At 35.7% G+C, this 26,597-nt stretch overlaps 1 protein-coding gene across 1 annotated transcript in view; it reads right to left on the bottom strand.

The window, feature by feature from the left end:
- astn2 (astrotactin 2) overlaps window positions 1-26,597 on the bottom strand; it is a 262,503-nt gene that overhangs the window by 136,888 nt on the left and 99,018 nt on the right. The window contains exons 5-10 of the mRNA XM_032569481.1: window positions 25,050-25,157; window positions 21,096-21,242; window positions 15,126-15,293; window positions 6,310-6,394; window positions 4,319-4,393; window positions 1,697-1,834 (exon numbers count right to left, since the gene is read on the bottom strand). Coding sequence (XP_032425372.1) covers window positions 1,697-1,834; window positions 4,319-4,393; window positions 6,310-6,394; window positions 15,126-15,293; window positions 21,096-21,242; window positions 25,050-25,157 — 721 coding nt within the window. The remainder of the gene's footprint in view (window positions 1-1,696; window positions 1,835-4,318; window positions 4,394-6,309; window positions 6,395-15,125; window positions 15,294-21,095; window positions 21,243-25,049; window positions 25,158-26,597) is intronic.

Genomic DNA, 26,597 nt, shown 5'->3' on the forward strand with positions numbered 1-26,597 from the left:
AAAAGGGATTTAAATAAATTTAAACATGATGTGGCTCTTGGTGCCAGAAAGGCTATTGGGAGTATTTCAGAAACTTCTGTGTCTACTAGGAGTTTCACACAACTCTCTTTCAGGTATACCGAGAATTATCTGAATATGCAAAACTATCGACCAAGTGCCTGAGGAAAAAAAAACAAAAAACTGTCCTGTCATTGTCAGATACTGCTTTAAAATGATAGGAAAAAGACAATAGCTTAAATAACCACTTGTTAAAGCAAATATATTTGGAATTGTATGATGTCAGCAAGTTAATATGCTCAAAAATATCAGATAAGTGTCTTCGACTTCTTATTGAATGTAGGCCATGTAGTACCTTATCAAATGAGCACTGAGTGAATATACAGCATATAGCTACTCCCACTCATTTTCTCCTGCTACTCTTTTTCTGCATTATCTGAATTTATCGGGGCCATTATTTGAAGTAGATCGCTCTCTCTCCCATTTGCTTAGCACCGTAATTGAACTCTGTCTTTCCTGAACAAAACCACTGAAAAAGCTATCGCTGCTAGTATTATAGCTAATATAATTCATTTGATGTGCTCTCTTTGTTTGTCACTCCCACAGAAAATTCAGCTTTTGTGATTCGCTGTGTATCTTTCCAGGACAAAGCAATGAATTGTGATATTGCTGCCATTAAGTCTGTGTTTTCTGCTTTTCTTTTTTACAGAAAGGTCTCCAGAACTAGTGTTTCAGTTTTTCACTTGTACCTGCTTTCTGTACTCTTAGCCCCCAGTTGGTTTCTCAACCTGAACTTGTTTCTGCTAGAAGTTTCCTTCAGTTAACAAGGAAGGGGTTTCTCTCCACTGTCACCAAATACTTGCCCAAGATAAGTGATATCTCCAAAGTCATTGGCACAAAATATCTGGCTGGTCTTCCTTAGATTATTTTTGTACCTGTTGGCATTGCTTGATTAGTGGAATTTGACTGTGTTGTATTATGGCTATCAATTTGATTGTATAATTTCATTTGACTGAATTAAACAAAATTTGGCTCAAACTCTGTGTACAGAATATGTGCTTTGCTGTCCAGTGCTAAAAGTAAGAGAGTTTAAAAGAGAGTTCATTACTCTCAAAATGTATTTTTATTATTAAGTCTGCAAAGACACACAAAACACAAAGTTAAAAATAAAAATCACACTCTTAAAAGCATTCCAAAAAAGGTTTTAAGAGAGTGAGGTATGGACTCAAAAACTTCTGATATTTTTATTTATTTGTTTTGTGTAATTTAAATTGATGACTGAGAAATGTAAGAAATGTAAGACATTACTCATAGCTGATATTGTGTTTTTTCCTACTATGTTGAAATTCTTAATGTGAGCACAATATTCAGTTTTAAATATATGCATTGGTAGAATAAATGGAAAAAAATATATTGCTGCTATCAGCAAGGAGCTGAACTGTAGCACTGTGTCAGACTTACATATGCAGCACTGCTGGGTTTCAATATGCAAAGCAATTCTGCCCTAATGTTGAATGATATGCAAACATTAATCCTTGAGTCATGGAAACAGCACGTGATCGAAACGCCAATATTGTTGAAGCTTGGATGCTTCGTGACTGTGTGTCAACCCATCCATTTAGTGAAGAGTTTAGAGTTATGCAAACACATTTGTCAGAGTGCCTGTGTAAATCTGATCCCAGACTGGTAGTTTTCTTACCTGACCTCTCCTGGATCTTCGGTAACCAACACATCTGTCTTGCAGCTGGCAATTGGATTGATTGACATTTCCACTGGTGGTACTACAAAGCTTTTACTGACTGGGAGCCACAACCCTTGGCCCAAACTGTAGAATGATCTGTACAAACATAAAGTATTCAAATGTTACTTTAGTTCAAGCCAGATTAAAACATTTTGACAGAATATGTGGCGTGGCAGTGGAATAGAGGGTAGAGCGGGCGACCAATGTACAAAGGCCTCAGTTCCATTGACCTTTGCCGCATGCTTCCCCCTGTCTCACTACCATCTTTCCTGTCAATCTACTATGAAAGCTAATATGAAAAAATATATATATTTTTTTCATATTAGAATCATATTTTTTTTCATATTTTTTATAGAATAAAAAAGCTGATAAAAAAATGTATTCAACCTGTCCGATGCATTGATGTAAAGTAGAATTGAACCTAGCTCAAAGCAAGGCTCAATAAGACATAGATGAGTGATTTTGGTATACAAAAAGTACTGGTTTACACAGAATCATGGCATAAACCCAAAAGAACACTTTTGAAATGAATAAAATCAGAGATTGCAAGCTGGGCCTGTTTTCAACATTAAGTATTACAAATGTAATTACAAAAGTATGGTCACAAAATCCCATAAAGATACTCCTAGTACTTGTGTAAAAAAAATCCCAGAGAAGTTGGAGCTGTTTTAGCAGCGGATAGTGGGCCCACAATTTGATATTTGCATGAATACACACAAGAAAATACTTAGGCAATATTATTAATCTCTTTTGAACTGTCATGAATACATTTTAGAAGATGAAGATATGTTATCTTTTTACTGTATAAACAGATGATTGTACACCTGAATGGGTAGGAAAACCTAAAGGCTCATTTTCTAGAAGTACTAGAAAAGTCAAAAAAAAATTTTTTAGGTGATTACTAAAGATATTTTTATTATTTAAAATAAAAACATAATCAACATTTATGAGCATACAAGTTGTACTTTTTTGTATTCGTACGTTGCATGCAAACCCGCCTCCCCAAAAAAACAAGAAATTTGCTCTGAAGTCAATAAAGTCAGCATGCTCCCCTATGCCTTCATGTTCTCTGGCATCTGTAGCTTTTACCCTTCATACTTCATCATACATGTTAGATTCAATGGTAATTCTATACAGACTGTATATGATTAATAGGTTCACTTTTCCACTAAAACATGAAGCTCCACTTCTGCCACCAGGGTGATATAATCACTAATTTAAAGAGAGAGACAAACTTGCAAACTCTGACAACATTCAAGGTACTGAGATTGCACTGCAGATGGGTAGCATCGGAACACCAAAGAAGGATTGTTGTACCGTGATTCCTTTGTGTAAACTCGGTTTAAACTAGCTAAATACACCTTTGTGTGTTCAACAAATGAACAGGATGTTATTTCATTTCAAACCTCCCAATGAAAAACCTTCAACATGCTGCCAATTTCCTGATTTGACTCAACAAATTTGAATAGATTTCACTCATTATAACCTCTGCTCAACATCTGACAGTTCAGAAAATATATATAAATCCAATGCTTTTGTGGAGCTGCTACCTTGAGATCACAAGATGCTTTTATTTCTCACTGTTCAGGCAGCTCTGGTTTTACTGAAAGCCTGCCAACTGTGAATCTAATTCCTGTTTTAATAATCTTCCCCTCTTTACTGACATAGAGGAATGATTTCGTCCAGCTAAGGAGCATTGCAGTCTTCTTGCCTCCTACTCTAAACAGCACAGATATAAAACCAGTTCAACTCCAGACTAATGCAGGTTTCCACTTTACTGCTGCAACTTAACTCACTTGTGTTGTTATCTGTACTGGTGTGTTCAAGGCTGAATGCATTTTGCACTGCAACTGAAACTGTGTGTTTGGTTAGTGCCTGAGGTTTTGTGTGTGCAACTTGATCACAAACATACTGTGTAGCCTTTAACTGGCTGTGAAGGTGTGGCAAGGAGAGTGTTTCTGTCCAAAACACAGATTGTGAATTTAGTGCATCAATTCTTATAATAGACTCCACCTGAACAACCAACTCTGCAAGGTCAGTGAAAAGTAAAGCAAGGCTATGGTGACAAAGAATTCCTCCTACCTACATAAAGAAGGTCTAGGGAGCATGAAATAGGAGTTCAATTTCTCAAAATCAGTACCCATCATCTTTTAGAAAGTACACCAGTTTCTGTATTTTCGGGTGAGTTGGCTGGTTGAAAAGAGCAGCTGGGCAACAGAGAATGGGTCCCTTGCCTTTTACACATGATGAAAAATGTCAAACACAATGACCCCATCAAGACTGTAGAGTGAAACAAAAAATGGCAGTAAAAGCATTTGAAATGAGGCCTTCCACAAGTTTTCCTTGGGCTATTCTGCGAAAACACAAAAAAAGCCCATTGGCAAGACTTTACTCCACCAATAAGGTGTCTGTCTTTGTCAGTACAGCTGTATTTATATGCATCTGCCAGCTACTTATCGGTATGCTCTGTCACACACATGCAAGTCACATGTCAAGAACATGACAACTGTACAGTTATAGACTCACATATGGCTAGCACAAGTCATATGATCAAGAAATGCACCGAGGCGTAGGACTCACCTGAAGATTCTCTCTGGGGCCTGTGCTCCTGTAACTAGGTCATAACCTTTCTCCAAGTTAGCATATGGCCAAGGACTTAATTCCAGGGAAACAAGAACAAAAACAACCATTATTCCTTTTGGTTTGTAGATTAGCTATGTCATTAAAAGTTTTTTTCAAGCACAATAACTTAATATAAGCTAATGGTATTGATAGTCCCGATGCTTTAATAATGTGACTGAGTCTTGTTAAATGTATTGCGAGTGAAAGAGCTACATGACTATGTACATCTATTTCTAGTTGAAACATTTAGACTAGATATTTAAATACACTATACATAATTTTTGTCATGGTTTGCCTTTTTTCATTTTGTTTGGTTTTGATTTTATGATGCTGTTTGTTTTTTCTCTACATATTCTGTAAGACTGTGGTCCCCAAACCTGGTCGTCAAGTACCCCTGCCCTGCATGTTTTAGGGGTCTACTACTTGCTTCAAAAAACCTGAGTAAATTAATGTGTTAGCAGGCTTCTGTAGCATTTGGTGGCTGCAAAGGAAGTCATGCAATCATTTGAATCAGGTGTGCTGGAGCAGATACACATTTAAAACATGCAGAACAGGGATACTTGAGGACCAGGTTTGGTAACCACAGCTGCAACAGACATCTGAAGCCTTCACAGAACAGCTGCATTGATACTGAGGTTGAATTACACATAAATCATTTTCATTTACAAACTAGACAGCTTGTGAATGCAGTTGATTGCCCCTTTTTAGTTCATTTAGCAGTATCAAAGTAAAGTTGAATAAGAATGCGTGCCATCCTTTGCAGATCAGGCTACTATTTGTAGAAAAACTTTATAACAGTTTATCTGCTCATTTCACATAAACAGTTTTACAATACTTTAATTTGATCATCTGCAGAAAAATAAAGAAAAAAATAGCTTGTGTTTCCAGGCTCATCTCCTTAAATTTTGTATATGTCCAAATTGTGCCAGTCTTTCTCACTCTATAATGATGGTAGGTACTTTATTACCCATTTCAATCTGACTAGAGATGACAAACTCTAAGACTTGCTAAAAAAAATTTTCTTAGCATTACTATTGTAGTTTTATCATAACTATATCAGGACACTGCCAAAATATCTCACATTGTAAAGATAGTTTCATTTGTTGATGATCAATTATTTAAGTGCATTTCATCAAGTCTTCTGAAGGCATTAAGCACTATATTCACAAACTTTTGAGATGGCATAATAACAATTCTGTAATGATTTTCATCTGTGATCAAAATTACCCAAATTAGGCACGTAATGAAGACAAGATGATACTTAATATCTTGACAGAGGTGTCCTGTTTAGGTTTAACCTCCGGCATTTCTTTTAGAAAACAGTGAATGTAAAATTGATCAGTGATTGGACTGAAGCCAGCTGATGACAAGCAAAGCTGGAATAAAATGTGATCGCTGACTGGGAAAAAGTAGCTAACTGTCGAGCAAGGTCAGAGTGGTTGCTTGTCTTTCTTTCCATCTGGTCGCTTTTTAAGGACTTTCTTTCCATCTCATTCTTCAAGTACTCCCAGGCTGATATATTTAATTACGCGATACAACGTCCTTCCTACTTTCTTTGTACACTTGTTTCATTCTTGAAAATGATGTTAACACTTTACATATGCCTTAGCATGTTTTAATCCATTAACTACACATTCTTAGATTCATGAAGGCCCTCTCCAAGTGTATACCGACTTGGAGAGGGGTATACAGGGGTTTTAAATTATATACAGGGAGGGGTTTTAAATTATTCTAATATTGCAGTAGGGTAACATAATGGTACACAGATTTAAAACTTGCTTTACATTTGAAAATTACATAAATATGTCAAGAAAAGTAGCCTTGACATATTAGATAAATGTAATAAAATATGCCAATAGAGCAGAGGTTATGGATTTTGACAGAATTTCTATGGGTGTTCAAGCGGAAGAAGGCTTCTGCTGTAAGAGAAAGGAGCAAACATGTCTTACCCTTCATTGCGACTCCAGTCACTGCGAACGCAGAGGTGTTTATGGACAGGGTCAGGGGAATAACCCTCATGACAGCTACATTCTCCTGTGGTACAAAGAAGAGGATAATACACAGAGACAAACTTTTATTTTGTTTTTTCCTTACTGAGGGAATTTATTGCCATTTAATTTGTCCTAGGCTCCCTTATTCATTAAAGATGTATTAACTAACTAGTGGGTGGTTTATATAATTGTACAGCTCATTTTCTTCACTGAGGTAAAAATGAAGTTCATTTGCTTTGGAACTAATCTTATTAGCTGGGGTCAGTTGAAATATTTACCTATATGCAGTGGATACTCTTTTGTGTTGTGTTGAAACAAGCTATTGTGTTTATATGTTTCCACAGCTGGTTGGTTGTTTAACCAAACAACCGGCTGGTTACATTTAAGATTTTGCCAACATTTCTTAATGTTTGCCTTACTTCCACACACAGAGTCCCTTAGAGTTTCTCCTGCTGACAGGCTTCATGGAGGATACCTGCCCACAGCACCAAACATGGTAATACATGGTTTGATGACCAGTATCACTTTCCTTTGGTTTACCAGCAAACTCACCCAATCTCAATATCATAGACAAGTTATGGATTTTTTTTTTTTTTTAATGAACATATACGTACACTGTACAGAAGAAAGTGGATAAGCTGAATGCCACTGATGAGAAAAACTGTTTTCACAACCCCACAGCAGAAAAACAGGACAGGCATCTCCGTCTGAACAGGTGTACCAATTTTTGCAAAATGTACGCCAACTAAGTCTAGAGTACATAGAGTAGACAACCTACTTTTCAGTAAACCAATATTTCAGTGTTTTCTCAATTAGTTTGAACAATTATGAGAAACGATTAATTTTGTTCAGCTTACTGTTTTTATAGTATTCTTTTTAGTTTTATGTATTATTATTTCTTATTAGCTCTTAGTCATAATCATCAAAATGAACAGAAACCAGTACTTAAATATATATCACTATTATAACAGAAGAGTTTCTGGAACTGTATTACAGAAACTTTTCAAAGAAATTCTAATTTATTTGAAAAGTTTAAATTTATTTGAAATATATGCACCTGCATGTATTTAAAAAAGATTGAAACCTGAAGCTTTATGAGAAGGATGGCTACAGGAATGCCTTGTATTGCTTCAAAGTCATAAGCCTTACCTGAGCAGCATCTAAACATGTTTTTATTTTTCCTCAGAGATGCGCTAAAGGGAGTGAATGTTATTTACTATGAATATTAACAACAACAATTGTAGAACTGTCATGCAGGCTTGTTATGCAGCTACAGAGATGGCCAATTAAACAGATTCCAAAGCAACAATGTCGAAGCAATAATAGTATGCTCAGATTTATATAGGGATGTTGCTCAGCTCATCTTTGATGCCAAGAGTAAATTTCAGGCAGATGGACAGACAATGTAAAAGCAAGATGAATCTCTCCAGCAACTGTCTCCTGCTCACAGACAAATATATAAAGATTGCATGTGCCTCATGCTGTAACTTGATGAATGCTATCGTGAAATCTTAAGACCCTATATGAAACAGCCTTATGCTGACTATTTGTTCACAGCAGCGAAAAATCAGTTTATTAATCTACAGACCGAATTCATAGGTTTAGAATGAAAGTAGCAATAGTTATATTTATTCATTCTTGGCTGCTTAATGCAGTCTTTCTAAATGAGGAACAAGACCTCTAAAGATATCTTCCTCTCAAAATATAACAGAGATTTGGTGAAGAGTTATAAAAACAAAAACAAAAAAACAAATAATACTTCATGAACATACTTTTAAGATTAAAGAATGTCCTGTAAAAGAAATTATGTAACTATTGCCATCATTCATAAGGATAGAATGATCTCACAATACGACTATGACTAAAACTACTACAAAATAAGTGTCTCTTTATCAATTGATTGATTTATTTCAACAGACTCATGATCCACATAGACATAAAAAAAGTGTGGATGTAAGATTACCAGCAGGGTAGTTACACTAATTTCACTATATAAGCTAATATATTAAAATGAGTATTTACTGACATTTATACATTTAAAGGGGATAAAAAATAAGAACTTTTCTAATCACAGCTATCAACTAACTTTGTTGAACACAACAAAACTTGGTCTGTAATGTGAAAAATGGACATGCTCACACAGTATTAAGAATATAAAATTTTCCATTCGTTTCTTTTAAGACACATACAACATATTTTCTAAAAGTTGTAGTCCTTGTAGAAAAAACACACATCATCTATGAATTCTTGAGTTTTGACTTTCAAATGATCTGCCTTGTGCAATGCACTTTTCAAAATGTGTCTCTACGCAAACTTTTAGTGTAAAAGCTGCACACTCTATTACCAGCTTGTGAAATTGTTTAACTCTCACCTCAAGTGTAATAGAACCATCAACCACTGATTTCACTATCTTATTATTTATTAAATATAAAAGTTTGTGAAAACATTATTCCAAAACCCTTAAATACATGCAAAATATATAAAACATTTAGATTTTAAGGGGGTGTTCTTTCTTTTTGTCACAACTGCAGATAGTAGTTGAGCTGAGTACATTATTAGAAGTGCTTGTTTTTACACAAATAAATGTGTAAGCTGTAAAGCTGCCAAGGGATATGTTCTATACACCTTTCCCACCTTGTTTCAGATGAGGTGACCTAGCCTGGAAGCACTTTCCTACTCTAATCTGAAACAGACCTTGCAAGTAATCAGTGAAGTGTGGCTCTTTCTTCACTGCAAACACATTTAGGTTGGAATCAAGCAATTAGCAGGAAGATTTATGCCTGGCTGATTACACAGCCTGCTGAGTTAACCTTTAACCAAAGTCAGGGGCATGTGTTTGACCTGTCAGTCTTTTGCATGAAAAAGTGCTGCTCAGGTACATAAAGATTGATTTTGTAGTTGAGATGCAAAGCTCATTTTATTGTTTACTAGACTCAAATAAGCCCAGTGAGTGTGACAGGGGCTTAAAACATATCCTTTGTGCAGAGTTTTGTAATAAAAACACATTTTGAAAAGGTTAATCAATTGTAAAAATAGAAGATAAGTAAGCTGCTTAAACGCATGTCAACTGCTTTTTTGGACAACATTACAGAACATTTGAATCAATGGTTCATTACTATGTGTATAAAAACATAGTTATGTTTATGGGCACAAAATCTATACTTAGTAAATCAGCTAGACTGATAGGTATAAAAAAAACAATTAAAAAAAACAACCTGCTCTTTAAGAATCAGAAAATCTTAATTCAAAGCATTTATTAGTAGTATTAAATTTTTGTTTCAGGCTTTTGTAAAATAAATATTCTTAAATGCTTCCAATTAGCTATTTTCATGCCATTTTGATTTGTGAATAGGTAAGGTGCCTGTTTATGAAGCGTCCATAACATGAGTTAATTTAGGAATTTAAAAGATATGGCCACAACGTCTTCTAGTTCTACATTAGAGATACTCAAGTGTGATTCCAAATCACCATTACAGTAGATGAGCAACACTGTGCAATTGTCCTTATCCAGACCATCTAAGATTGTAGGAATACACATACCTGGATAGTGCAGATGGGAACAGTAAGATGCTTTATGCGGACTAATAGAACATTGCCAATAAGTTCAGGCTCCCTGTTTTAGCTCCTTTCTCTAGTCTCTCACATCAACCGTTCCCTCTGTTCTAAATTAAGAGGCCAAACCAGTTAAAGAGAGGCAATCAATCGAGAGCACAAAGCAACTCCGTTTCACATCATGCTGGAAATCATGTTCGTCACCGTAATAATTTCTGTATCTCTTTCTGGCTGCGTGGATGATTTTCACATTTCAAGGTTCATAGTGTTGGCAGAGAAAAGATTTATTGTTGGATGGATGCCTATTTGTGCTTGTAATAATATTTCCAGGAATAGAAGTCACTCTTCTTAAAGAACTTGGGTGGATTTAATAAGTGTTTTCTCCCAGGAATAAGTGGACAGCATATACGTGTTGGTACACATATATGCAGTGTGTTTAGGTGGCCAGCTAAAGCAGTTGACAAGATCAGTTCAGTTTTATATGTGAAATCCTTTTCAAAAGTTTAAATACCCTTTAAACCTTTTCACATCTATGCACATGTTTTTGTACAAACAAAAGTCTAAGAATTAAGATGTGCAGTTCTATCCATCCCTCCTGGGTTTTTACTTTGTAAAACCACTTTATGTTGCAATTACAAGTGCAAGTTTGAGGGGGTCATCCATATAAGCTTTACATATATGAAATTAGAATTTTTTGGAAATCCTTCTTTGCAAATTGCTCAATCTCAATTGTGTTTTGACAGAACTTTTGTCTGATTGTCTGTGAATTACAACCTCAGAAATTGAGAATTTATTTGTGGAAAGAATGTGCCACAAAGAAATTGAGAATTTCTTGCCACAAATTCTCAACTGGATTCAAGACTGGTCAATACAGCACATTAATATGCTTTGATCTAGAGCACAGGTGTCAAACTCCAGTCCTCAAGGGCCGGTGTCCTGCAGTTTTTAGATGTGCCACAGGTACAAAACACCAGAATGAAATGGCTTAATTACCTCCTCCTTGTGTAGATCAGTCCTCCAGAATCTTGCTAATGACCTAATTATTCTATTCAGGTGTGGTGCAGCAGAGGCACATCTAAAAGTTACAGGACACCGGCCCTTGAGGACTGGAGATTGACACCCCTGATCTAGAGTATTCCCATGGCTTGTAGTACACTGCACAAAACCCTCCTATTAGTGTCTTTTCAACAATGGCCATAAAGAGTGAATGTTAAATAGTTGTCTGGTGCCAGATTTACCCACTTAAGCTGTGGATGTCAGCAGCTCCTCCAAAGGTGCCTGGAGCTGCTTCTGTAATCAATGCTCTTTCTCCTAATGACCATGCCTTGGTACATTTGTAGTTGTGCCATAGTCCTTTTATTTCTAGACTTTGGATTTTCAATAAAACATTTTGTATCAGGATGTTCCATTATCATCACTACATTAATAAAGAAAAATCTTGAACCTTAAATTTACGATTATTTTTGCTTTGACTGCAAAAATTGCAACATATATCTATATCTAAAAGTAAATTGCTTCAACTACTTCCAGTGACACTTTTCTGCACAATACTAACAAGAATTATTGCATTATTAGTCACCCAATTATGCACAGCCAGGATTTGAGCAGAAAGCAGAAACAATTGCATCATCTCTGTATGCTGACCTCCATGTTGGCAGGTGAATTATGGAGTGAATGTGGAGGAAAAGAGGACTGATTATCAGGTCACGGTGATACAGCAACAGGTAGTCAACAGTGCCTGTCAGCAGGCTTGACAATGAGGCATAATAGGGGTGGGGCCAAATGATGGAGATGCTGGTAGAGAACCTATGGAAACACATCCTTGTTTGTGATTATAGATGTCAAAGAATGTATGTCTGCAGGCTGGCTCCTCTTTGAAAACTGGCCAACTTGACAGGTCTAAAGACCAACCTATTTAACTTCAGAACAGTTTGTACAGAGTGCAGAGAACTTTCTGTTAAAATACATACAAATTAATTATTTGAAGCATTCTTCTAATACAACCATGTGAAATACCTAAATAATTGGGCTTTGCGGCTCCATTATTTAACAAATGTGAATCCCATTTCAATCAGCAGGATTTGCTTGTACGCATTTTCATCATGTAAAATTCTGAACATTTGAGACAGAACAAACTAGGGAATACACGAATGATGACTATTAAAGGAGCTGCGATTCCATTATATTGTATTGAATTAAATAACTGACTATACATACAGTTCACTTCAAAACATTCATAGGCACCAAAAGGGGTGGTGAAATTCACCCTCCATTATTACACCCCTGATCCATATCTGGAGGTAGTAATATACCTGTAAATTTCTCTGAACCGCAGGAAGTAATTCTGGGTTGCAGAAAAAATGAGAAGACCAATACTAACTACAAATACAGGAAGCAGCAGCTGTTCAGTATGTAGATTCACACTGAACAGAGACATGTGTCATCCTTTAGTGTCAATCTAATCTGAGAAATATGCTAATCAGTGCAATCTGATGCAGAAAATAACATACTGAGGATGGCCCACAACAACTTTGCCTGTGTTTGAAGCACTGAATGTATTTGGACAACTCAGCTATGGGAAAATCCTCTGCAGGTGAAGGCTGCAAGCTGTACACTACAACTCTTTGCTTCTATAATCACAGCACTATGTGCTGAAATCTCAAAGGACTGTGGTTTCAATCGCCTTTTATAATGTAAAAAGACAAAATAAGTCATAAAGGGGCTGGAGGGTCCATGGTTGATTGTTTATTTTGGAACTATGAGGTGAAAGGAGATAAAGTAAAGAGGGACTTTTATCTCCAAAAAAGCATTTGTAAACCACTTCTGACTTGTCTTTCACATGGTCTAAACTTTAACCTTTTTGTCTTAATTCCTTACCCAGGAAAATACACTGTTGTTTGTTGTTATAATTTGACAAAAGATTTTAAAAAAGTTTCAGGAGTGATTTTGCAAGACAAATTACTGAGCTTAATTGTATGGTCCTTTAACCAACAGTTTTAATTTCCTGATGTTATAGTTACCAGGTGTAGTATGTACCTGGATCAGATCATAAGTATTTAGACCATTCAGCAAAAAATGAACGGGGCCAGTGATTTAAATTTCCTCCTTCCAGTCCAACCCACATGAACACTAAGTATGTTTTTGCTTCATTTTGTTGTGTTTGATGCAGCAAAAACAATCATTTGACATTTTACTTTGTAAGAAATCACACAGTTAAAAGGTATATTAAATATTTAGAACATTTTCATCGTGTGTGTGAGTGTCCCATCAAGCATTTAAAAGGACATGTCCTGTAATAGAAATCTTTTTAAGAGCACCTTTGGCACCTTGGTGAACCATTATTCACCAAGGACAACAAAAATACTTAAGAGCAATTACTGATTACACAATCTAGCTTCGGATAAGGACAGATGAAAGGAGAAATAAAAAGACAGTGACAGGAAGGCAGCAGCTCTTACAAAGTAAACATTTTGAATGCAGTGAGGGCTGGATAAATGACTCAAAAATTGAGTTACAACCTTTAATGATTTCACATTGCAGCGACGTGCAGGGACTAATGAACTTCAGTTGGATGCACTCTTGTCTCTACACATCCGGAATCTCCAAACACATATGTGCCAATTCCATCTTTGGCATTGTTGTGTGTACCGACTGGGCTGGGAGTCTGGGCCTCTAATACATTATGCATCAGCCCTCAGCATGTCCTTGACTTGGGTTACATAAATTTCACATACATTACAGATGTAATCCATTCTAATGAGCTTAGATTTTATCCAGTCGGGGGAAAAAAAACACTGGGGAAACAGACCACTCAAGGTAAGATAAATATCATCAAGCTGCCTGCTCAGCTTTTGCTGGGATGGTTTTAATGTCACTAGGTGCAAAGCGTTCTGTGCTGAATGTGTACATACTGGAGCTGGTGGTTGTTTACCGAGACGCGGTGAAATACATTGCGAGTTCTGCTTACGCATTGTGTGTGCTGGAGTTTCGCTGTCGTTCCAAGGATAGACAGAGGACCTTAAGAGGACTGTTACATTTACCTAAAATAACGCCAAAAAAAAAAAGAAACAAACAAACAAAAAAAACTTTCTTAAAATATACACTGCTGCTTGTATTATTTTAGATTTATAGCAAATCAATTATGAAATGCTACCAATGGGACATCATTCAAAATGTTTTACATATATAAGGTAGTAGATTCTGCAATAGTCCTAGGCTGCTAAAGGACAAAATGACCGCCTTTTTCACTCTGCTACTTTCTTCTTTTACTACTCTTCAATTTGTATTATTTATTGTTATTTAACATGTTAACTTACGGCTTCTCCTGTTTTTTGGTTTTTTTACATATACAGTACAGACCAAAAGTTTGGACACAACTGTGTGTCCAAACATTTGGTCTGTACTCAATACAGACCAAAAGTTTGGACACACCTTCTCATTGAATTCAATATAGTATATATAGAAGCTATGCCTAGTCTGCGTGCTGTTTGCCTGTCACACCTTCTTGGAGGGGGACATCAGCTGAGAAAAATGCTGTCAACAACAAAACATTTCCCTTCTCCTGCTATTAACATATAAAATATTTCTCCATCAGTTCTTTTGTTTCAATTTTGTGTTTGTTCTGTTTGCTAGCAAAACAAATGTGGTTATTCCATGGTCATATCAGGTTCTACCAGAGGTCTCTTCCTGTTAAAAAGGGGTTTTTCTTCAACATGCTCATTCTCATTCCCAGGAGTGAATGCTACAGTCAATGACTCTATACAATCAGCTGGGTTTCCTTAGATAGAACAATTTTGAAACTAATGTGTATTGAATGAACTGAACTTGATGCACTGATTAAGAACTAGGAAGTAATTTATGTGGGATTAAATTGAAATGGCTTTTTGTAAAGTGCATCAAAATTACATTTGTTGTGAAATAGTGCTTTATAAATCAGCTGAATTAAATTGTGCAAAGATAAGTATGTCACTTGCAGATGACTACTGAGATTAGTGGTTGAATGCTTTAGCATTTTTTGACATGCATCAAAATGAAAATACCAATAATAAAATGGTATAGATGTAATTAATTTTGCTCAAAACAGAGACTGTTAAAGTTTTTATACAGTTAGAAACTCATACCGGATCGTAAGCAACATGCTACAAGAATCACTCACTACTCTGTGGAGGAAAAAGGGCCTGTGTTTATATTGAATGAGAATGTGTTGTGTTGTGTGAACCAACCTGTCTCCTGGTCACAAATCTGTTCACAGGGCTCAGTCGTCCTTTGGCCACAGTAGTCATGGACCCACTGTGTTGATGAATTGGTCTGATAGTAAAGCGTTAGCTTAGCTGGATTTAGCCAGTTGGAGACATCCAGGAAGCTGCCCATGCTCACCACAAAACTGCTTCCTGGAATACAACAAATAATAGATTCATTTAATTTTACATATGCAAAAAAAAAACATATTCTGAAAAAAAAACCCAACTAAAATAGCCATAAAGGATATGACTGATTGGTATGTTTTAAAAGCTTCTTTCGACATTTCACTGTAAAATCAATTGGGGAAGAAGCTAATTCTTTTGTTTTCACTGTAATTTTATTTTCCATCCTGACTGGACTGAATTTCAATGAGAAAATTAAGACCCATAATGTGTGTATCGATGGGATTTCCTTGGTAATTGCAGCACATGGGATAAAAGGGTTTCACAAGTCAATCAGTGAATGCTATTCTTACCTTTCTTTCTTACAGCTTTCAGACCAATCGTTATTCTCTGATCACTGAACAAGACTATTCCTAATTGATGCCAATGAGTTTCAGTTCCACAGGGAGCTGTGAGGGGATTGTGCTTTAGCCCTCTAGTTAAAGTCTTAAGCAGCTGTATTGAGAGTATCAATAACCAGAAAATTAAAACCACTGGCAGGTAGGGTAAATAAAACGTGGACTCCAGTTTAAAACAAACAACCTTCAACAAGGGAACCTCTGGTCTGAGTATTTTGGATTGATGAATGTCACCTTTGATTGTGTTAATTCTCTCCTGAAGACAAAGCACACCCTTTACTTTGCAATAACGCTCCTCGAAAGCAGTGGCCGCTTCTAAGAGGACAATGTACTCTGCTGCTCTGTATAAACTGCTGAGAAACAGCCCGTAGAGCAAAGACCCAAAGACGCTAACTAAGTCTCCAAATTTTCTAGATCAAAATCTGATGCAACGTTCGTGGAATGCACTGGACCAGACCAACAGATGCCTCAACCTACAACCCACAGGACAAAAACAGCTGTCAGTGACCTGGTGCTGGTAACTAGGCCTGTCGCGATAAACGATAAATCGATTAATCGTAAGATAAATTAAAACTATCGACGTCATTTCAATTATCGGCATTATCGTCTCTTCCGGCCTTTTTCTCTTTCTGTTGATGACACCGAATGAAAAAAGGCTCAACTCCGGTGCTCTCCACTGACCCTCCTTTCTCATTTCCTTAGTTAAATGCCCAGCGCACACGACACGATCGGCCGATTGTCGGCCCATTTTCAAAACCTGACAGATCACACATTAGCCGACAGAAATCCTAGGTATAACGGTTCGATCGGGTTCGATCCTGCCGTGTGGTGTCCAACAATGGGCACAAAATAATGGCTACAAGTCCAGTTAACTAATTTTAAAACCAGGCATTAATCAATGCTTTACTACAATCTAACTGCAGTGCATGTAACTAGTGTCAGCGTAAAGTCCTGACTGAATGAAAATCATTACAACCTATTTACGTCACATTAACGAAGAACAGCTGAAAAGTTACCGGGTTTATCAACTGCGGTAGCAATTTCGCTCCAACTCCTCCTCTTGTCATTGCTATATTCGTTGCATGTTGAATAAACATTAATGTTGTTTCCACGTCGGCTGGACTTCGGGTTGCGCCGTGTCAGCTGTTTGGGATTCCCCGACGTAATTTCCCCTCAGAAAACACAGAGGAGAATCCGCGCTTTCTGATTGGCTACCTGTCACATTTAACAGGCTGCTTAAGTTCCCAGTCGGGGAAAAACCCTGATTTAGATCGGAGCGGCAACGACGATCTACCGTAACACACCACACAATCTTAGAAAGACCAAAGGTCTAAGATTGTCATAAAGGGAAAAATAGGAGCAAAAAATCATGTAGTGTGAATTATTGCATCAGGTAGTCGATGTGCCCATCTTCTCTATTTAAATCTAATTATTACTGAAGGGCAACATAATATACAGACTTCATAATCTGCACTCTTTTGGTTGAATGCAGTATTTATTTCCACTTTGGCTTTATGTTGTTTAGTTTTTATCAAGTACATTTTTTGTTAATGGAGACTGAGAAGCCATTTTGTTTTTGGTTGTTTTGTTTATTTTGTTTATCAGCTCCAGTGTTAAATATTCTTTTGAAAATAAAGTGTATTTATCTTTGGCAGGAAATCACATGCATTATTACGTCATTTCCATTAAATCAGTGTAAAAAGGTCTTCAGACAATATTATCGTTTATCGGAATAATTTTTTGAGACAATTAATCGCTCAGCAAAATTTGCTATCGTGACAGGCCTACTGGTAACCAAACCAGACAGATTTGACGTCAGTGGTGTTTATTGCAATTTAAATGACTTTAAAATGATTCCCCTTCACAAAGTAGGGATCATAATATAGTTTTTTTTATTTTACAACTTTGGCGCGACTGGGTCATTAGTACACACTGATGCAGTGTGATCTAAAGGTTCTACTACATCTCTAGCTTTTTGTTTAGAGTTGTTTTTGTGCTGAAAAGCAAATCTTAATTCTAGTCTGAAGCCCTTCACACTGTTCTTTCCAGGATTGGAATCACCCTGAACACACCTCTATCAAAGGTGTGTTCAGGGTGATTGTGCAGCGTTAATTTTCCCCACATGTAACAGTTTTCTATTGAACATTCACATCTGATTAGAACACCTTCTTCCACATGTCTGGCTTGTGGTCAATTTTAGACCAGACTGCCAACAACTTTCCTCCAACATTGAGTTTCTTCTCACCATTGTTCTATTGAGGCCCAATTTGTGGAACGCCTGACCTTTAGTTGTTCTGTCAGCTGAACTCCTCCAAAGTTACCATATGCCCATTGTCTCCGTCTCCGCTTACTGTGCTCCTTATCTGATCTGTTAGTTTATATGGAAGAATGACTCTGTAGACTTTCAGATGTTTCATTCTCTTTTCCCTTTTAACTGATGGACTGGACTTTATTTTGCGAAAAGTTGAATGTATAATTTTTCTGATTTTATTTTGAAAAAAACTTTTAAAACTAAGTATTCATTTCTGTTTCTGTTCATCAGGAATACCATTTATCGGCCGTCATCGGTGGCCATGAGTATTCATCACATACTCTGCTAGCTGCAGCTTAGCACAGAGGAATAGGTGGACTGAGAGGCAGGATGCACTGCACAACACAAGATTGCGATCGACGGCACTAAAACCCGCCTCTTGACTCTGATTGGTAGTTAGCACTGGGGGCACTGGGGGAAGGCAGAGGAGCTAAATTTTTATTATGACTCTATATACATATATATATATATATAAATAAATAAATAGGTTACACACTTCAGCTTTAAGCATAAGTAGACATACATATCATGGGTAGATATCACATGTATGTCAATTTTCAGTCGAAATATTGTGAAGTGCATTGTGGTTTTATACTTTCCAAGAAATTAGGGATATTGCTGCTGCTTTTAAAAAAAATAAAGTACCCCACAGAAGCAGGAGTAAGCTATATACTCTCCAGAACAGACTCTTAAAGTAATCTGCTGGGTCAGACTCTGTACAGGCGACCACACTGATACCCATTCCTGCAAGAAGGCAGTTTAGCTAAAATCTCCACTGAGAGAACAGATAAACTTAAAGTTTCCACCCACACAGTGCAATTGTAACATTATTGCTTCTTTTCTCTTGGATGTAAAAAGAAAACACTTAAGCAGTAGGAGGATTGTTTATTTCACAGTGCACATTTTCTATTCTTAGTCTTCCTCCTATCCTTCATTAGAGCAAAGAAAAACTGGAGAGTTAGTCTGTGAAATAAATATTTTTTTTAAGAGTGAATTTATTGTGAATGCAATGCTTCGGAAGTGCGTATGTCTTTTCTTTTTTCTTTTTTTATCTTGGATGCATCACCTCCAACACCAATGAAATGATGTGTCTGAGGCAAGATTGAAGCATAAATAATTTGGAATAATTATTTTTAATATATATTCTATGTTGGAACTCTGATATTTATCAAAAAGAGTTAATAGCTGAGATTATGAGATGAAAACAAAAGAGATTTACAAACATATTTAGCAGCACCCGCACTAATAACTGCAGTAACATAATGACACACTGCAAATAAGTACATCAGTTTCCTAACTAAGCTTTGGGAGACATTTTTCTCCTCCTCCACTCTCATGCAGCACATCTCCGGTTTTTCTGTAATGGGGAGTCGTTTCTCCAAAATTAGTCTTTGTCAGCGAGTGCATGAGACTGACTACACATGTAAAGAAAAACAACATTTTTTTTTTTAAAATATAAAAGTTACAACCTGCACCTTTAATTCCTAGCCCATATTCTATAAAATTATCTCATGTAATGTTATACCGTGACACCTTTCTAAAGTAAAACACTAAATTTATTTTAAAATCAAAGCCTTTGACTAATCTAATCCACTGTTTTGATTTCATGTCCACAGATGCTAACGGAGCCATCAAATCTGAAAGATTGTGAGCTGCATTAACACATGATGTATTTACAGGCAGGTTTACATTTTGCTTTAAAACAAAAGTTGATTTCTAGCAAAAGCATAGCTTAGTATATACAGTATGTCAGTCTACAGACTTAATTCACATGTAAGGCAGTCTGCCACATGACTAGTCTGAGTTCATCAAAAATAATTAGAAAAAGTCTACTATATTTCAAGCACATCAGTTGAATGATTGCAAATATCTGTTATTGGTTGAGGCAATTAATAATTTTCTTTTTTTTCCATTGCTTTTTGCACACTAGTTTTTTGTTTTTCTTCCAGTGTTTGCAGTTTTTTTTTTAGTAAAGGCTTTTATTTCTCTTGAATAGTTGGAAATCTATTGTTCTTCATTGACTGTTGTGAAAAGCTTTTGAATGTTGTGATAAAGTGGTTCGGTTTGTGTTTATCACTTGTCCCTTATTGTTATTTCTGATTCATTTCATCTTTCTATAGTTGGTCATAATGCTTCACAATTGAGGGTGTCGAGATTTTAATGCAAGTACTTTAAAAAAACAAAAAAACAGAGAAGTGTCAGATGTAAGTTTAAAGTAATCTTTTAAATTTACACAGGAATGTTGCTACTAGAAATAATGTTACTGTTTTAGAATGACCTAACTAAAGCGCAGATATGAACCTGACAGGGAACTTGTGGATGAAGTTTAGAATTATGACAAGAAGACCTTTCAAACTTTCGAACTAATCACTAAACATAGTGATAATACCAGAAACATGCAAAAAACTTAATTAAAATGTAAAAAGGGTTTGAGCGCTGTAACGCTAATAAAGATTTTTCTATTGACTATTGAGAAGGGTATAAATAATATCAATCATGCTATTTTTTAAGAAAATGTAAATAAAAATAAAAACAAATATTTCTCAAACCAATATGTCTTTCACATAGTTTTATCTTTTGAGAGCTGCCTAACCACTGTAATCACTGAGAATACTATGACTGACTAATAACACACTCAAAACTAACTGCATCACTGTTTACAATTTTGCTCTCAGTGAAATGGTTCTTTCAAAGTTTTGCTTAAAAGAATCTCAACTGTCTTTGATCATCTAAAATTGCTTTGACTGGTCAAACCTGAAACAAACTCTTCTGACATAAATTGCAGAACTTGAAGGACATTTTTAAGAGAAGATTTCCAATGCCCTTTTGGCAAAGGAACAACCATAGAAAGAAAAGAAAAGAAAAACAATGAAAACTACAAATATTCAAGCTTGAGCCTTTAGAATACTGTTTGTGATTTGCGAAACCTTTATTTTATTTGCAAGTTTAAAAAAATCTTAATCTAATTTATGATATGTATCCTGTCTTCTAGAACTGAATGTACTGTAGTCTTACACCCATTACAATTTTTTTTTTCATAAATACCTAAAAATGCACAATGACTTGGTTTCTGCATCTTTTCACTAGTCAGCTAAGCTTTACTGTGTGACTTGTACTTACCATCTGCAACAAAATGCTCTGGCACATGGAGAGTAACCTTGACGGTAAGAGGGCAGGAGTCCTGTGTAGCATAGACAATGGCGATGACACACGTGCTGATGGTAATCAGTGTCAGGGTGACCTTATTCAGGGGACTTTGTGAGTGGCCTAAAGGTACAGATAGAGAAAAAAACAGAAAGAAAAATTAAGGAAAATATGGGTTTAGTGCTTTGTTTTAAAGATGGAACAAAAAAAATTAATTCTGCATTTTTAACAGGTGAATAGAACATTACACAAATCTACATCTGCCCTTTTGATCATTAAAGGTAGAGCTACCGAGCTCTTTTCAACTGAAAAGAAAATTAATTTCAAGTCTGTCTTGCAATACTAGCTATGACTCATATTATGACGTACATATGTGGTGCATTGCTGAGGACGCCACAGCTTCTGAACAATAGTCTAGAATTATTTCCAAGTGTGATAAATTATTTTATGCCAGTGACAAGGTTATAGATTGGTAGTTACTGTGGCACTTTGGCTCTGTCAGGCGTCGTATTTCCAAGCTGGAGGATAGGGAATGAAATTAGCCGCTTAACCTCTGCCTGCTAATATCCATCATGGGACAGAACGTGACGGTTTAAAAAATAGGTTTACTGGAATCTCACTGTGGTGGCTAGGAAGTCTGTATTATTGCATCTTAATGATAAATGTTGAGTTTGTATTACTCTAAAAGAATAGTTCAAAATCTGAAATGGTGATAGCTTATGAAATTATGTTCAAACTAACGATGGTTAAATTAGGCGTGCAAGACTGTCCATTAGAAAAAAAACAACAAAAAAAACAAATTAAAATTCATTGAATTAGTGATACATCAAAGAGATCTATGAAAAAAAACAACATTTTTTATAATATATATGACCAATTAAATTTACAATGATGGAAACCTTTACAGAAGTCCAAAGGTAGTAAAGTGCAGCACAAGGTTAAAACTATGGAGACAAATTTAAGATTACAGAAACAACAGCTGCCTCCATCAGAAGAGGAAGTGCAGTTAATCCTTCGGGGTCGGGGCGCTGTCAGTAAGGTTCTGAAGAGGTCCCTCAATTACCGTAAAAGCTTACTGAGTGGAGTAAAGAATGTATGCTCACGGTGGCAAACACTTCCAACATGGGCAAAAACCAAACACGTTTATTCTCTCAAACACTCACAGTAAACCATTCAGGAATGCAAAAACTAACATACTAAGGGTAGACAAGGAAAAAGCTGTTTGATTTAAATACATTTATCATTATTTAATGAACACTTAATTCCCACATTGAAGCATTTTCTACAATGTCTTATCTGTTGAATATGAAAGCTAATTAAATAATGAATATAGTCATTTATTTTACTTTGTGTGTTAGGTCAATTTAGTGTTGTTTGTTTTTCAATAAAAAATGTGAAGTGATAAATAGTAATAAATATTAATACACAAATAATAAACACAGCCAGGTAATAAAACCTGGATTTTTAAAGCAATATTGTTATACAGCCTACAATCTTGTTGAAGCATACCAAAGGTTAAAAAAAAAGGCAATTCATTTTTGCATTACTTGGATGACATCATAAAAGGTACAAAAATTAAGCATCAGCTAGGGTTATTGAACATTACAGCAGAGGAGCAAATATGATTTTAGTTTAGTTGGATTGTAAAAGGATTAGAGTATATTTGAGTTGCAAAGGGTTAAATCCTCTATAGTTAGGAAATAGTTTTGCATCAACCATCACCATTCTATTGATGAAAAATGATTGCCTGGTGTCATTTTTGGCAGTAGTGAGTGATACAGCAGGAAACATTGATGGGACTTAGAAATCACGTTTATACATCAAGTTTATACATTACCCAGAGTCTATGTTTAATCAGCAACTGATTAAAAACCAGTTTAATCAGTCTAAGTCTTCAATTACCACTGAAGACTTGTAGTAATAAAATTCTCCCATTTCAGCATGAATAGGTCCTCTTTACAAACTGCTTCTTCGTATTTCGGTGGTGCCAAATTTAGCTAAACTCAAGGTTTCAACATGTGGCTCAAACCTCTTTATACAGCTGTAAAGAAAACACAAGCAGACATCTTTTTGAAGAAGATGTTCAATTAAAAACTTGTAAATGAAGAGAAAGAATAGCAAGAAAAGTATTAATGGGTATGATCACAATCTGATCAGCTCCCTCATGTCATATCAGAAATTAGTATTTAATCGTGCATAGCTGATCCTACTTATTTTTCACAGAATTTAATAAACAATATTACTATGTTTCTATACATTTTTCAAGTTAAACAAGGGAAGATGTGCTTGTAAAGGAAATATATGTAGCATTTGCCACAGCTAATTAGCTGCATTCACACACTTTGGCTTAATATGTTTGTCCTTGGTACGACTGCATCAACACTATAACACAAGGACGAGCATTATACTTGTTTAAATTCTGTGCCACGGGCCCTCCTATATGCTAAACGCCTCTGTCTGCACAGCTTCCCAGTCATGGTGGTTAGATTTTCAAAGGTGTTCAGAATGTCAATGAGAATAGCCCACACTTTTATCAACTTATTATTAAGTCTTTTGGAAGATGTGTTTTTAATGGCTGACTGGCTCAATTACAAATAAATAAAACATAAAAATAAATTATCTGTGGATAACTTATAGAAGCTGAAATTGTAATGAAGAAATGAAGTAGTGTAACTTTAATTACCAAAAGCAGGAAAAGCTAACCTTATTACTTTCAATAAGTAATTAATAAAATGATCCAGGTGAAGTAGAAAATGTTACAGTCCCACTCCAACCAATGTGCAAAGAAACATAAAAATAAATAAATAAATCCAAGATCCATGGTCACAGATCCATGATGATCTATAACCATGTATAGCCAATCTAGTTAAGATTTTGCTTTCCGAGTTTCTTTACGACTGTAGACCTCAGCTCTATGTTTCGATTTCAGAAACAATCTCCATATTGTTTCTGAAGTGACTACTTTAAAAAATACATATATTTTTGTTTTTATCTAGTCAATAAATACCAATTTTAACATTGACATCTATTTACCATTTACAAATTGTTTATTTGTATTATTAACAAGAAATCGCTCCCTCGGTCCTTTAAATATTGTGGAGTACTCGTAAATGTAGAAAGTATAATTGTTATTCATTTAGATGCTTGTTTTTCAACCAGCTTGCTAAGTAGTACCAAAGTTTGCTCTCCATCTATTTCCACTGCATGACCATTCACTGGAGCTGCTTGTAACTGAATGCTATTTTGGACAACAGTGGCATAAGAATTGTTTAATCTTTTCTTAAAGAAAAAACATTGGCAAACATAATCATGAAAATATAGGGTTTTAGGCAAACTGTAATCAAGGAGATGAAGAGTAAAAACAGTTTTTCTTCTTCACTTTTTTATATGTTGATATTCAGGAGGACACACACTCACAAACTATGAGTTACATTTCCTCTAGGTCTTCCAATACAGTCCAATACTTGTAGAATACAATCCTCAGTATTACATGTCATGGAAGTTAAAAACACGCTTACAGTCCAAGTCATTTGACTTAAGTTTCATTATCACAGAAACTCCATTTACATCAGCTCATATATCTCCTTTGAGTGTCATTGGCTGTGCTATAAAATAGCACTTTACACACCGCAGGGAGTGTGCAGAACTCCTTCCTATTTCAAGCTATGCTGACAATTCCAAAAATGTCTTGGCTCATTTCTCTTTTCTGAATGCCATATATATCATTATTCCCTTTCATATCAAGCCACTTTAACATTAGAATTCATTTGTTTTTAAGCACACTTTACTGTTTTTTTTATTCTCCAATATTTTGCTTTTATTGCATTCTCAGCGAGTACAGACAAGCCCCTTACTGTGCACAGTGAGGAGTTTAACATATGACATTCATCACAAGGTTCAGAGAAAAACATCTGTATTTTCTTTCCTTACCTTTACTGCGCCTTCGTCCTCTGTTCTGCTCTGTGTAAAACTTCATTTGATTGTCATCTTCAGGCTCTGAACTTGATTCCTCTTGGGGACCATACACACCTCCAGTCACTGCCGAAGAAAAGTTGAGAGAAAAACAGGGGAAAAGAACCTTATTAATTAGACTCAACTTGTGTGGCCATGAGAAATCATCCTAAGCTTCCTCATTCAGGTGTCATGTAGAGAAAGAACCAACACTGCATAATTACAGTGACAAAATTGTTAAGAGTTTTGATTTTTGACTCTTTTCAAGTCCCTCCTAGTTTGATTGGGGGGCCTTTTGTCTCTGGAGCTCAATTTTCTAATCACATTGTGTCACATCTGTGGAGGATGTTCATGTGCCTGAGAGCACATCCGTGATGAGGTGACAGCAAGACAGAAGATGTGAGAAACTTTGTTTATACTAATATGCCAGCAAAGCATCAAAACACGCAGTCTTTTTTAACGGATTCTCTCAAGGGGCTGCCTCAAAGTGGTAATTGCCATTCTTAGGATTTGTAAGCTCTTAAAGTTTCTGAAAGATAATTAAATTCTCTAAAGCAGTTCAAAGCCATTCTAAAGATTATTGAAATGAAATATAAATAAAGTGTAGGTATAATGTATTTATTTCTGGTGTGGAAAAAAAAACCAGACCCTCAAATGAGATAATTAATTCTCTATTATATATGCTCCAGTTGCCCTTAAAAATTCAACAGTATCATTTGTAATCACATTCAGTAAATCATGTATTCCAATGAGGCTTGTTTGTCTTATTGAAGGTACCTTTTGCAAATAACCTTCTTTAAGCAGGTATTACAAAGAGTTTTATTGCCTTTAATTAGTTTAATGAAATAGCTGACTCCTAAATGTTGCTTTTACTACCTGCAAACAATAAAAATTCTCATAATTAACAGAAATAAAGATTTGAAAATATCTGTATGCACTTATACATTTTTTAAAAGTGTTGTAACTTACAAATAGACTGTATGTTATTGATAATCTCTGTCAGCCAAATTGGAAATATAGGTAAATTAGCTCCACAAAGGAGAGAAATGAGACACTGACTCCGCTGCACAGTATAATTTATTAAGATATTGGTTTGACTGGCCATTACTCGTCGAGTCAGCAGACTAGACAGATGATGGCAAACTGCAAAGAGACAGATGAAAAAGGAGGTGGAACCAAGGAAACAAAATTAACACATAAAACAAAAATATAACGATAGTAATTATATACCTAATACTGACTATAATAATAGCAGAAGTAAAATAAATAAATAAATAAAAGTTGCAAAACACAAAGAATTCAACTAGATTGCCAAAGGTTTTGGCTCATCCATCCAAAAAAATTAATGGATGTTTTCTAAACATTTCCGAAGACACATGTATAAAATAAAATCAATGACCTAGGTATGCAGAGTGCCTCTATGGACATTATTGAAAGAGAAAGAGTTGCCCCCAGGAGTCCAGAGAATTCCAGCTTTGTACTGTGATAGAATACCACATGTGCAATAAGTAAAAGTAATGTGCTACA

This window comes from Xiphophorus hellerii, chromosome 8, assembly GCF_003331165.1.
Source record: "Xiphophorus hellerii strain 12219 chromosome 8, Xiphophorus_hellerii-4.1, whole genome shotgun sequence".
Lineage (NCBI taxonomy): Eukaryota > Metazoa > Chordata > Actinopteri > Cyprinodontiformes > Poeciliidae > Xiphophorus > Xiphophorus hellerii.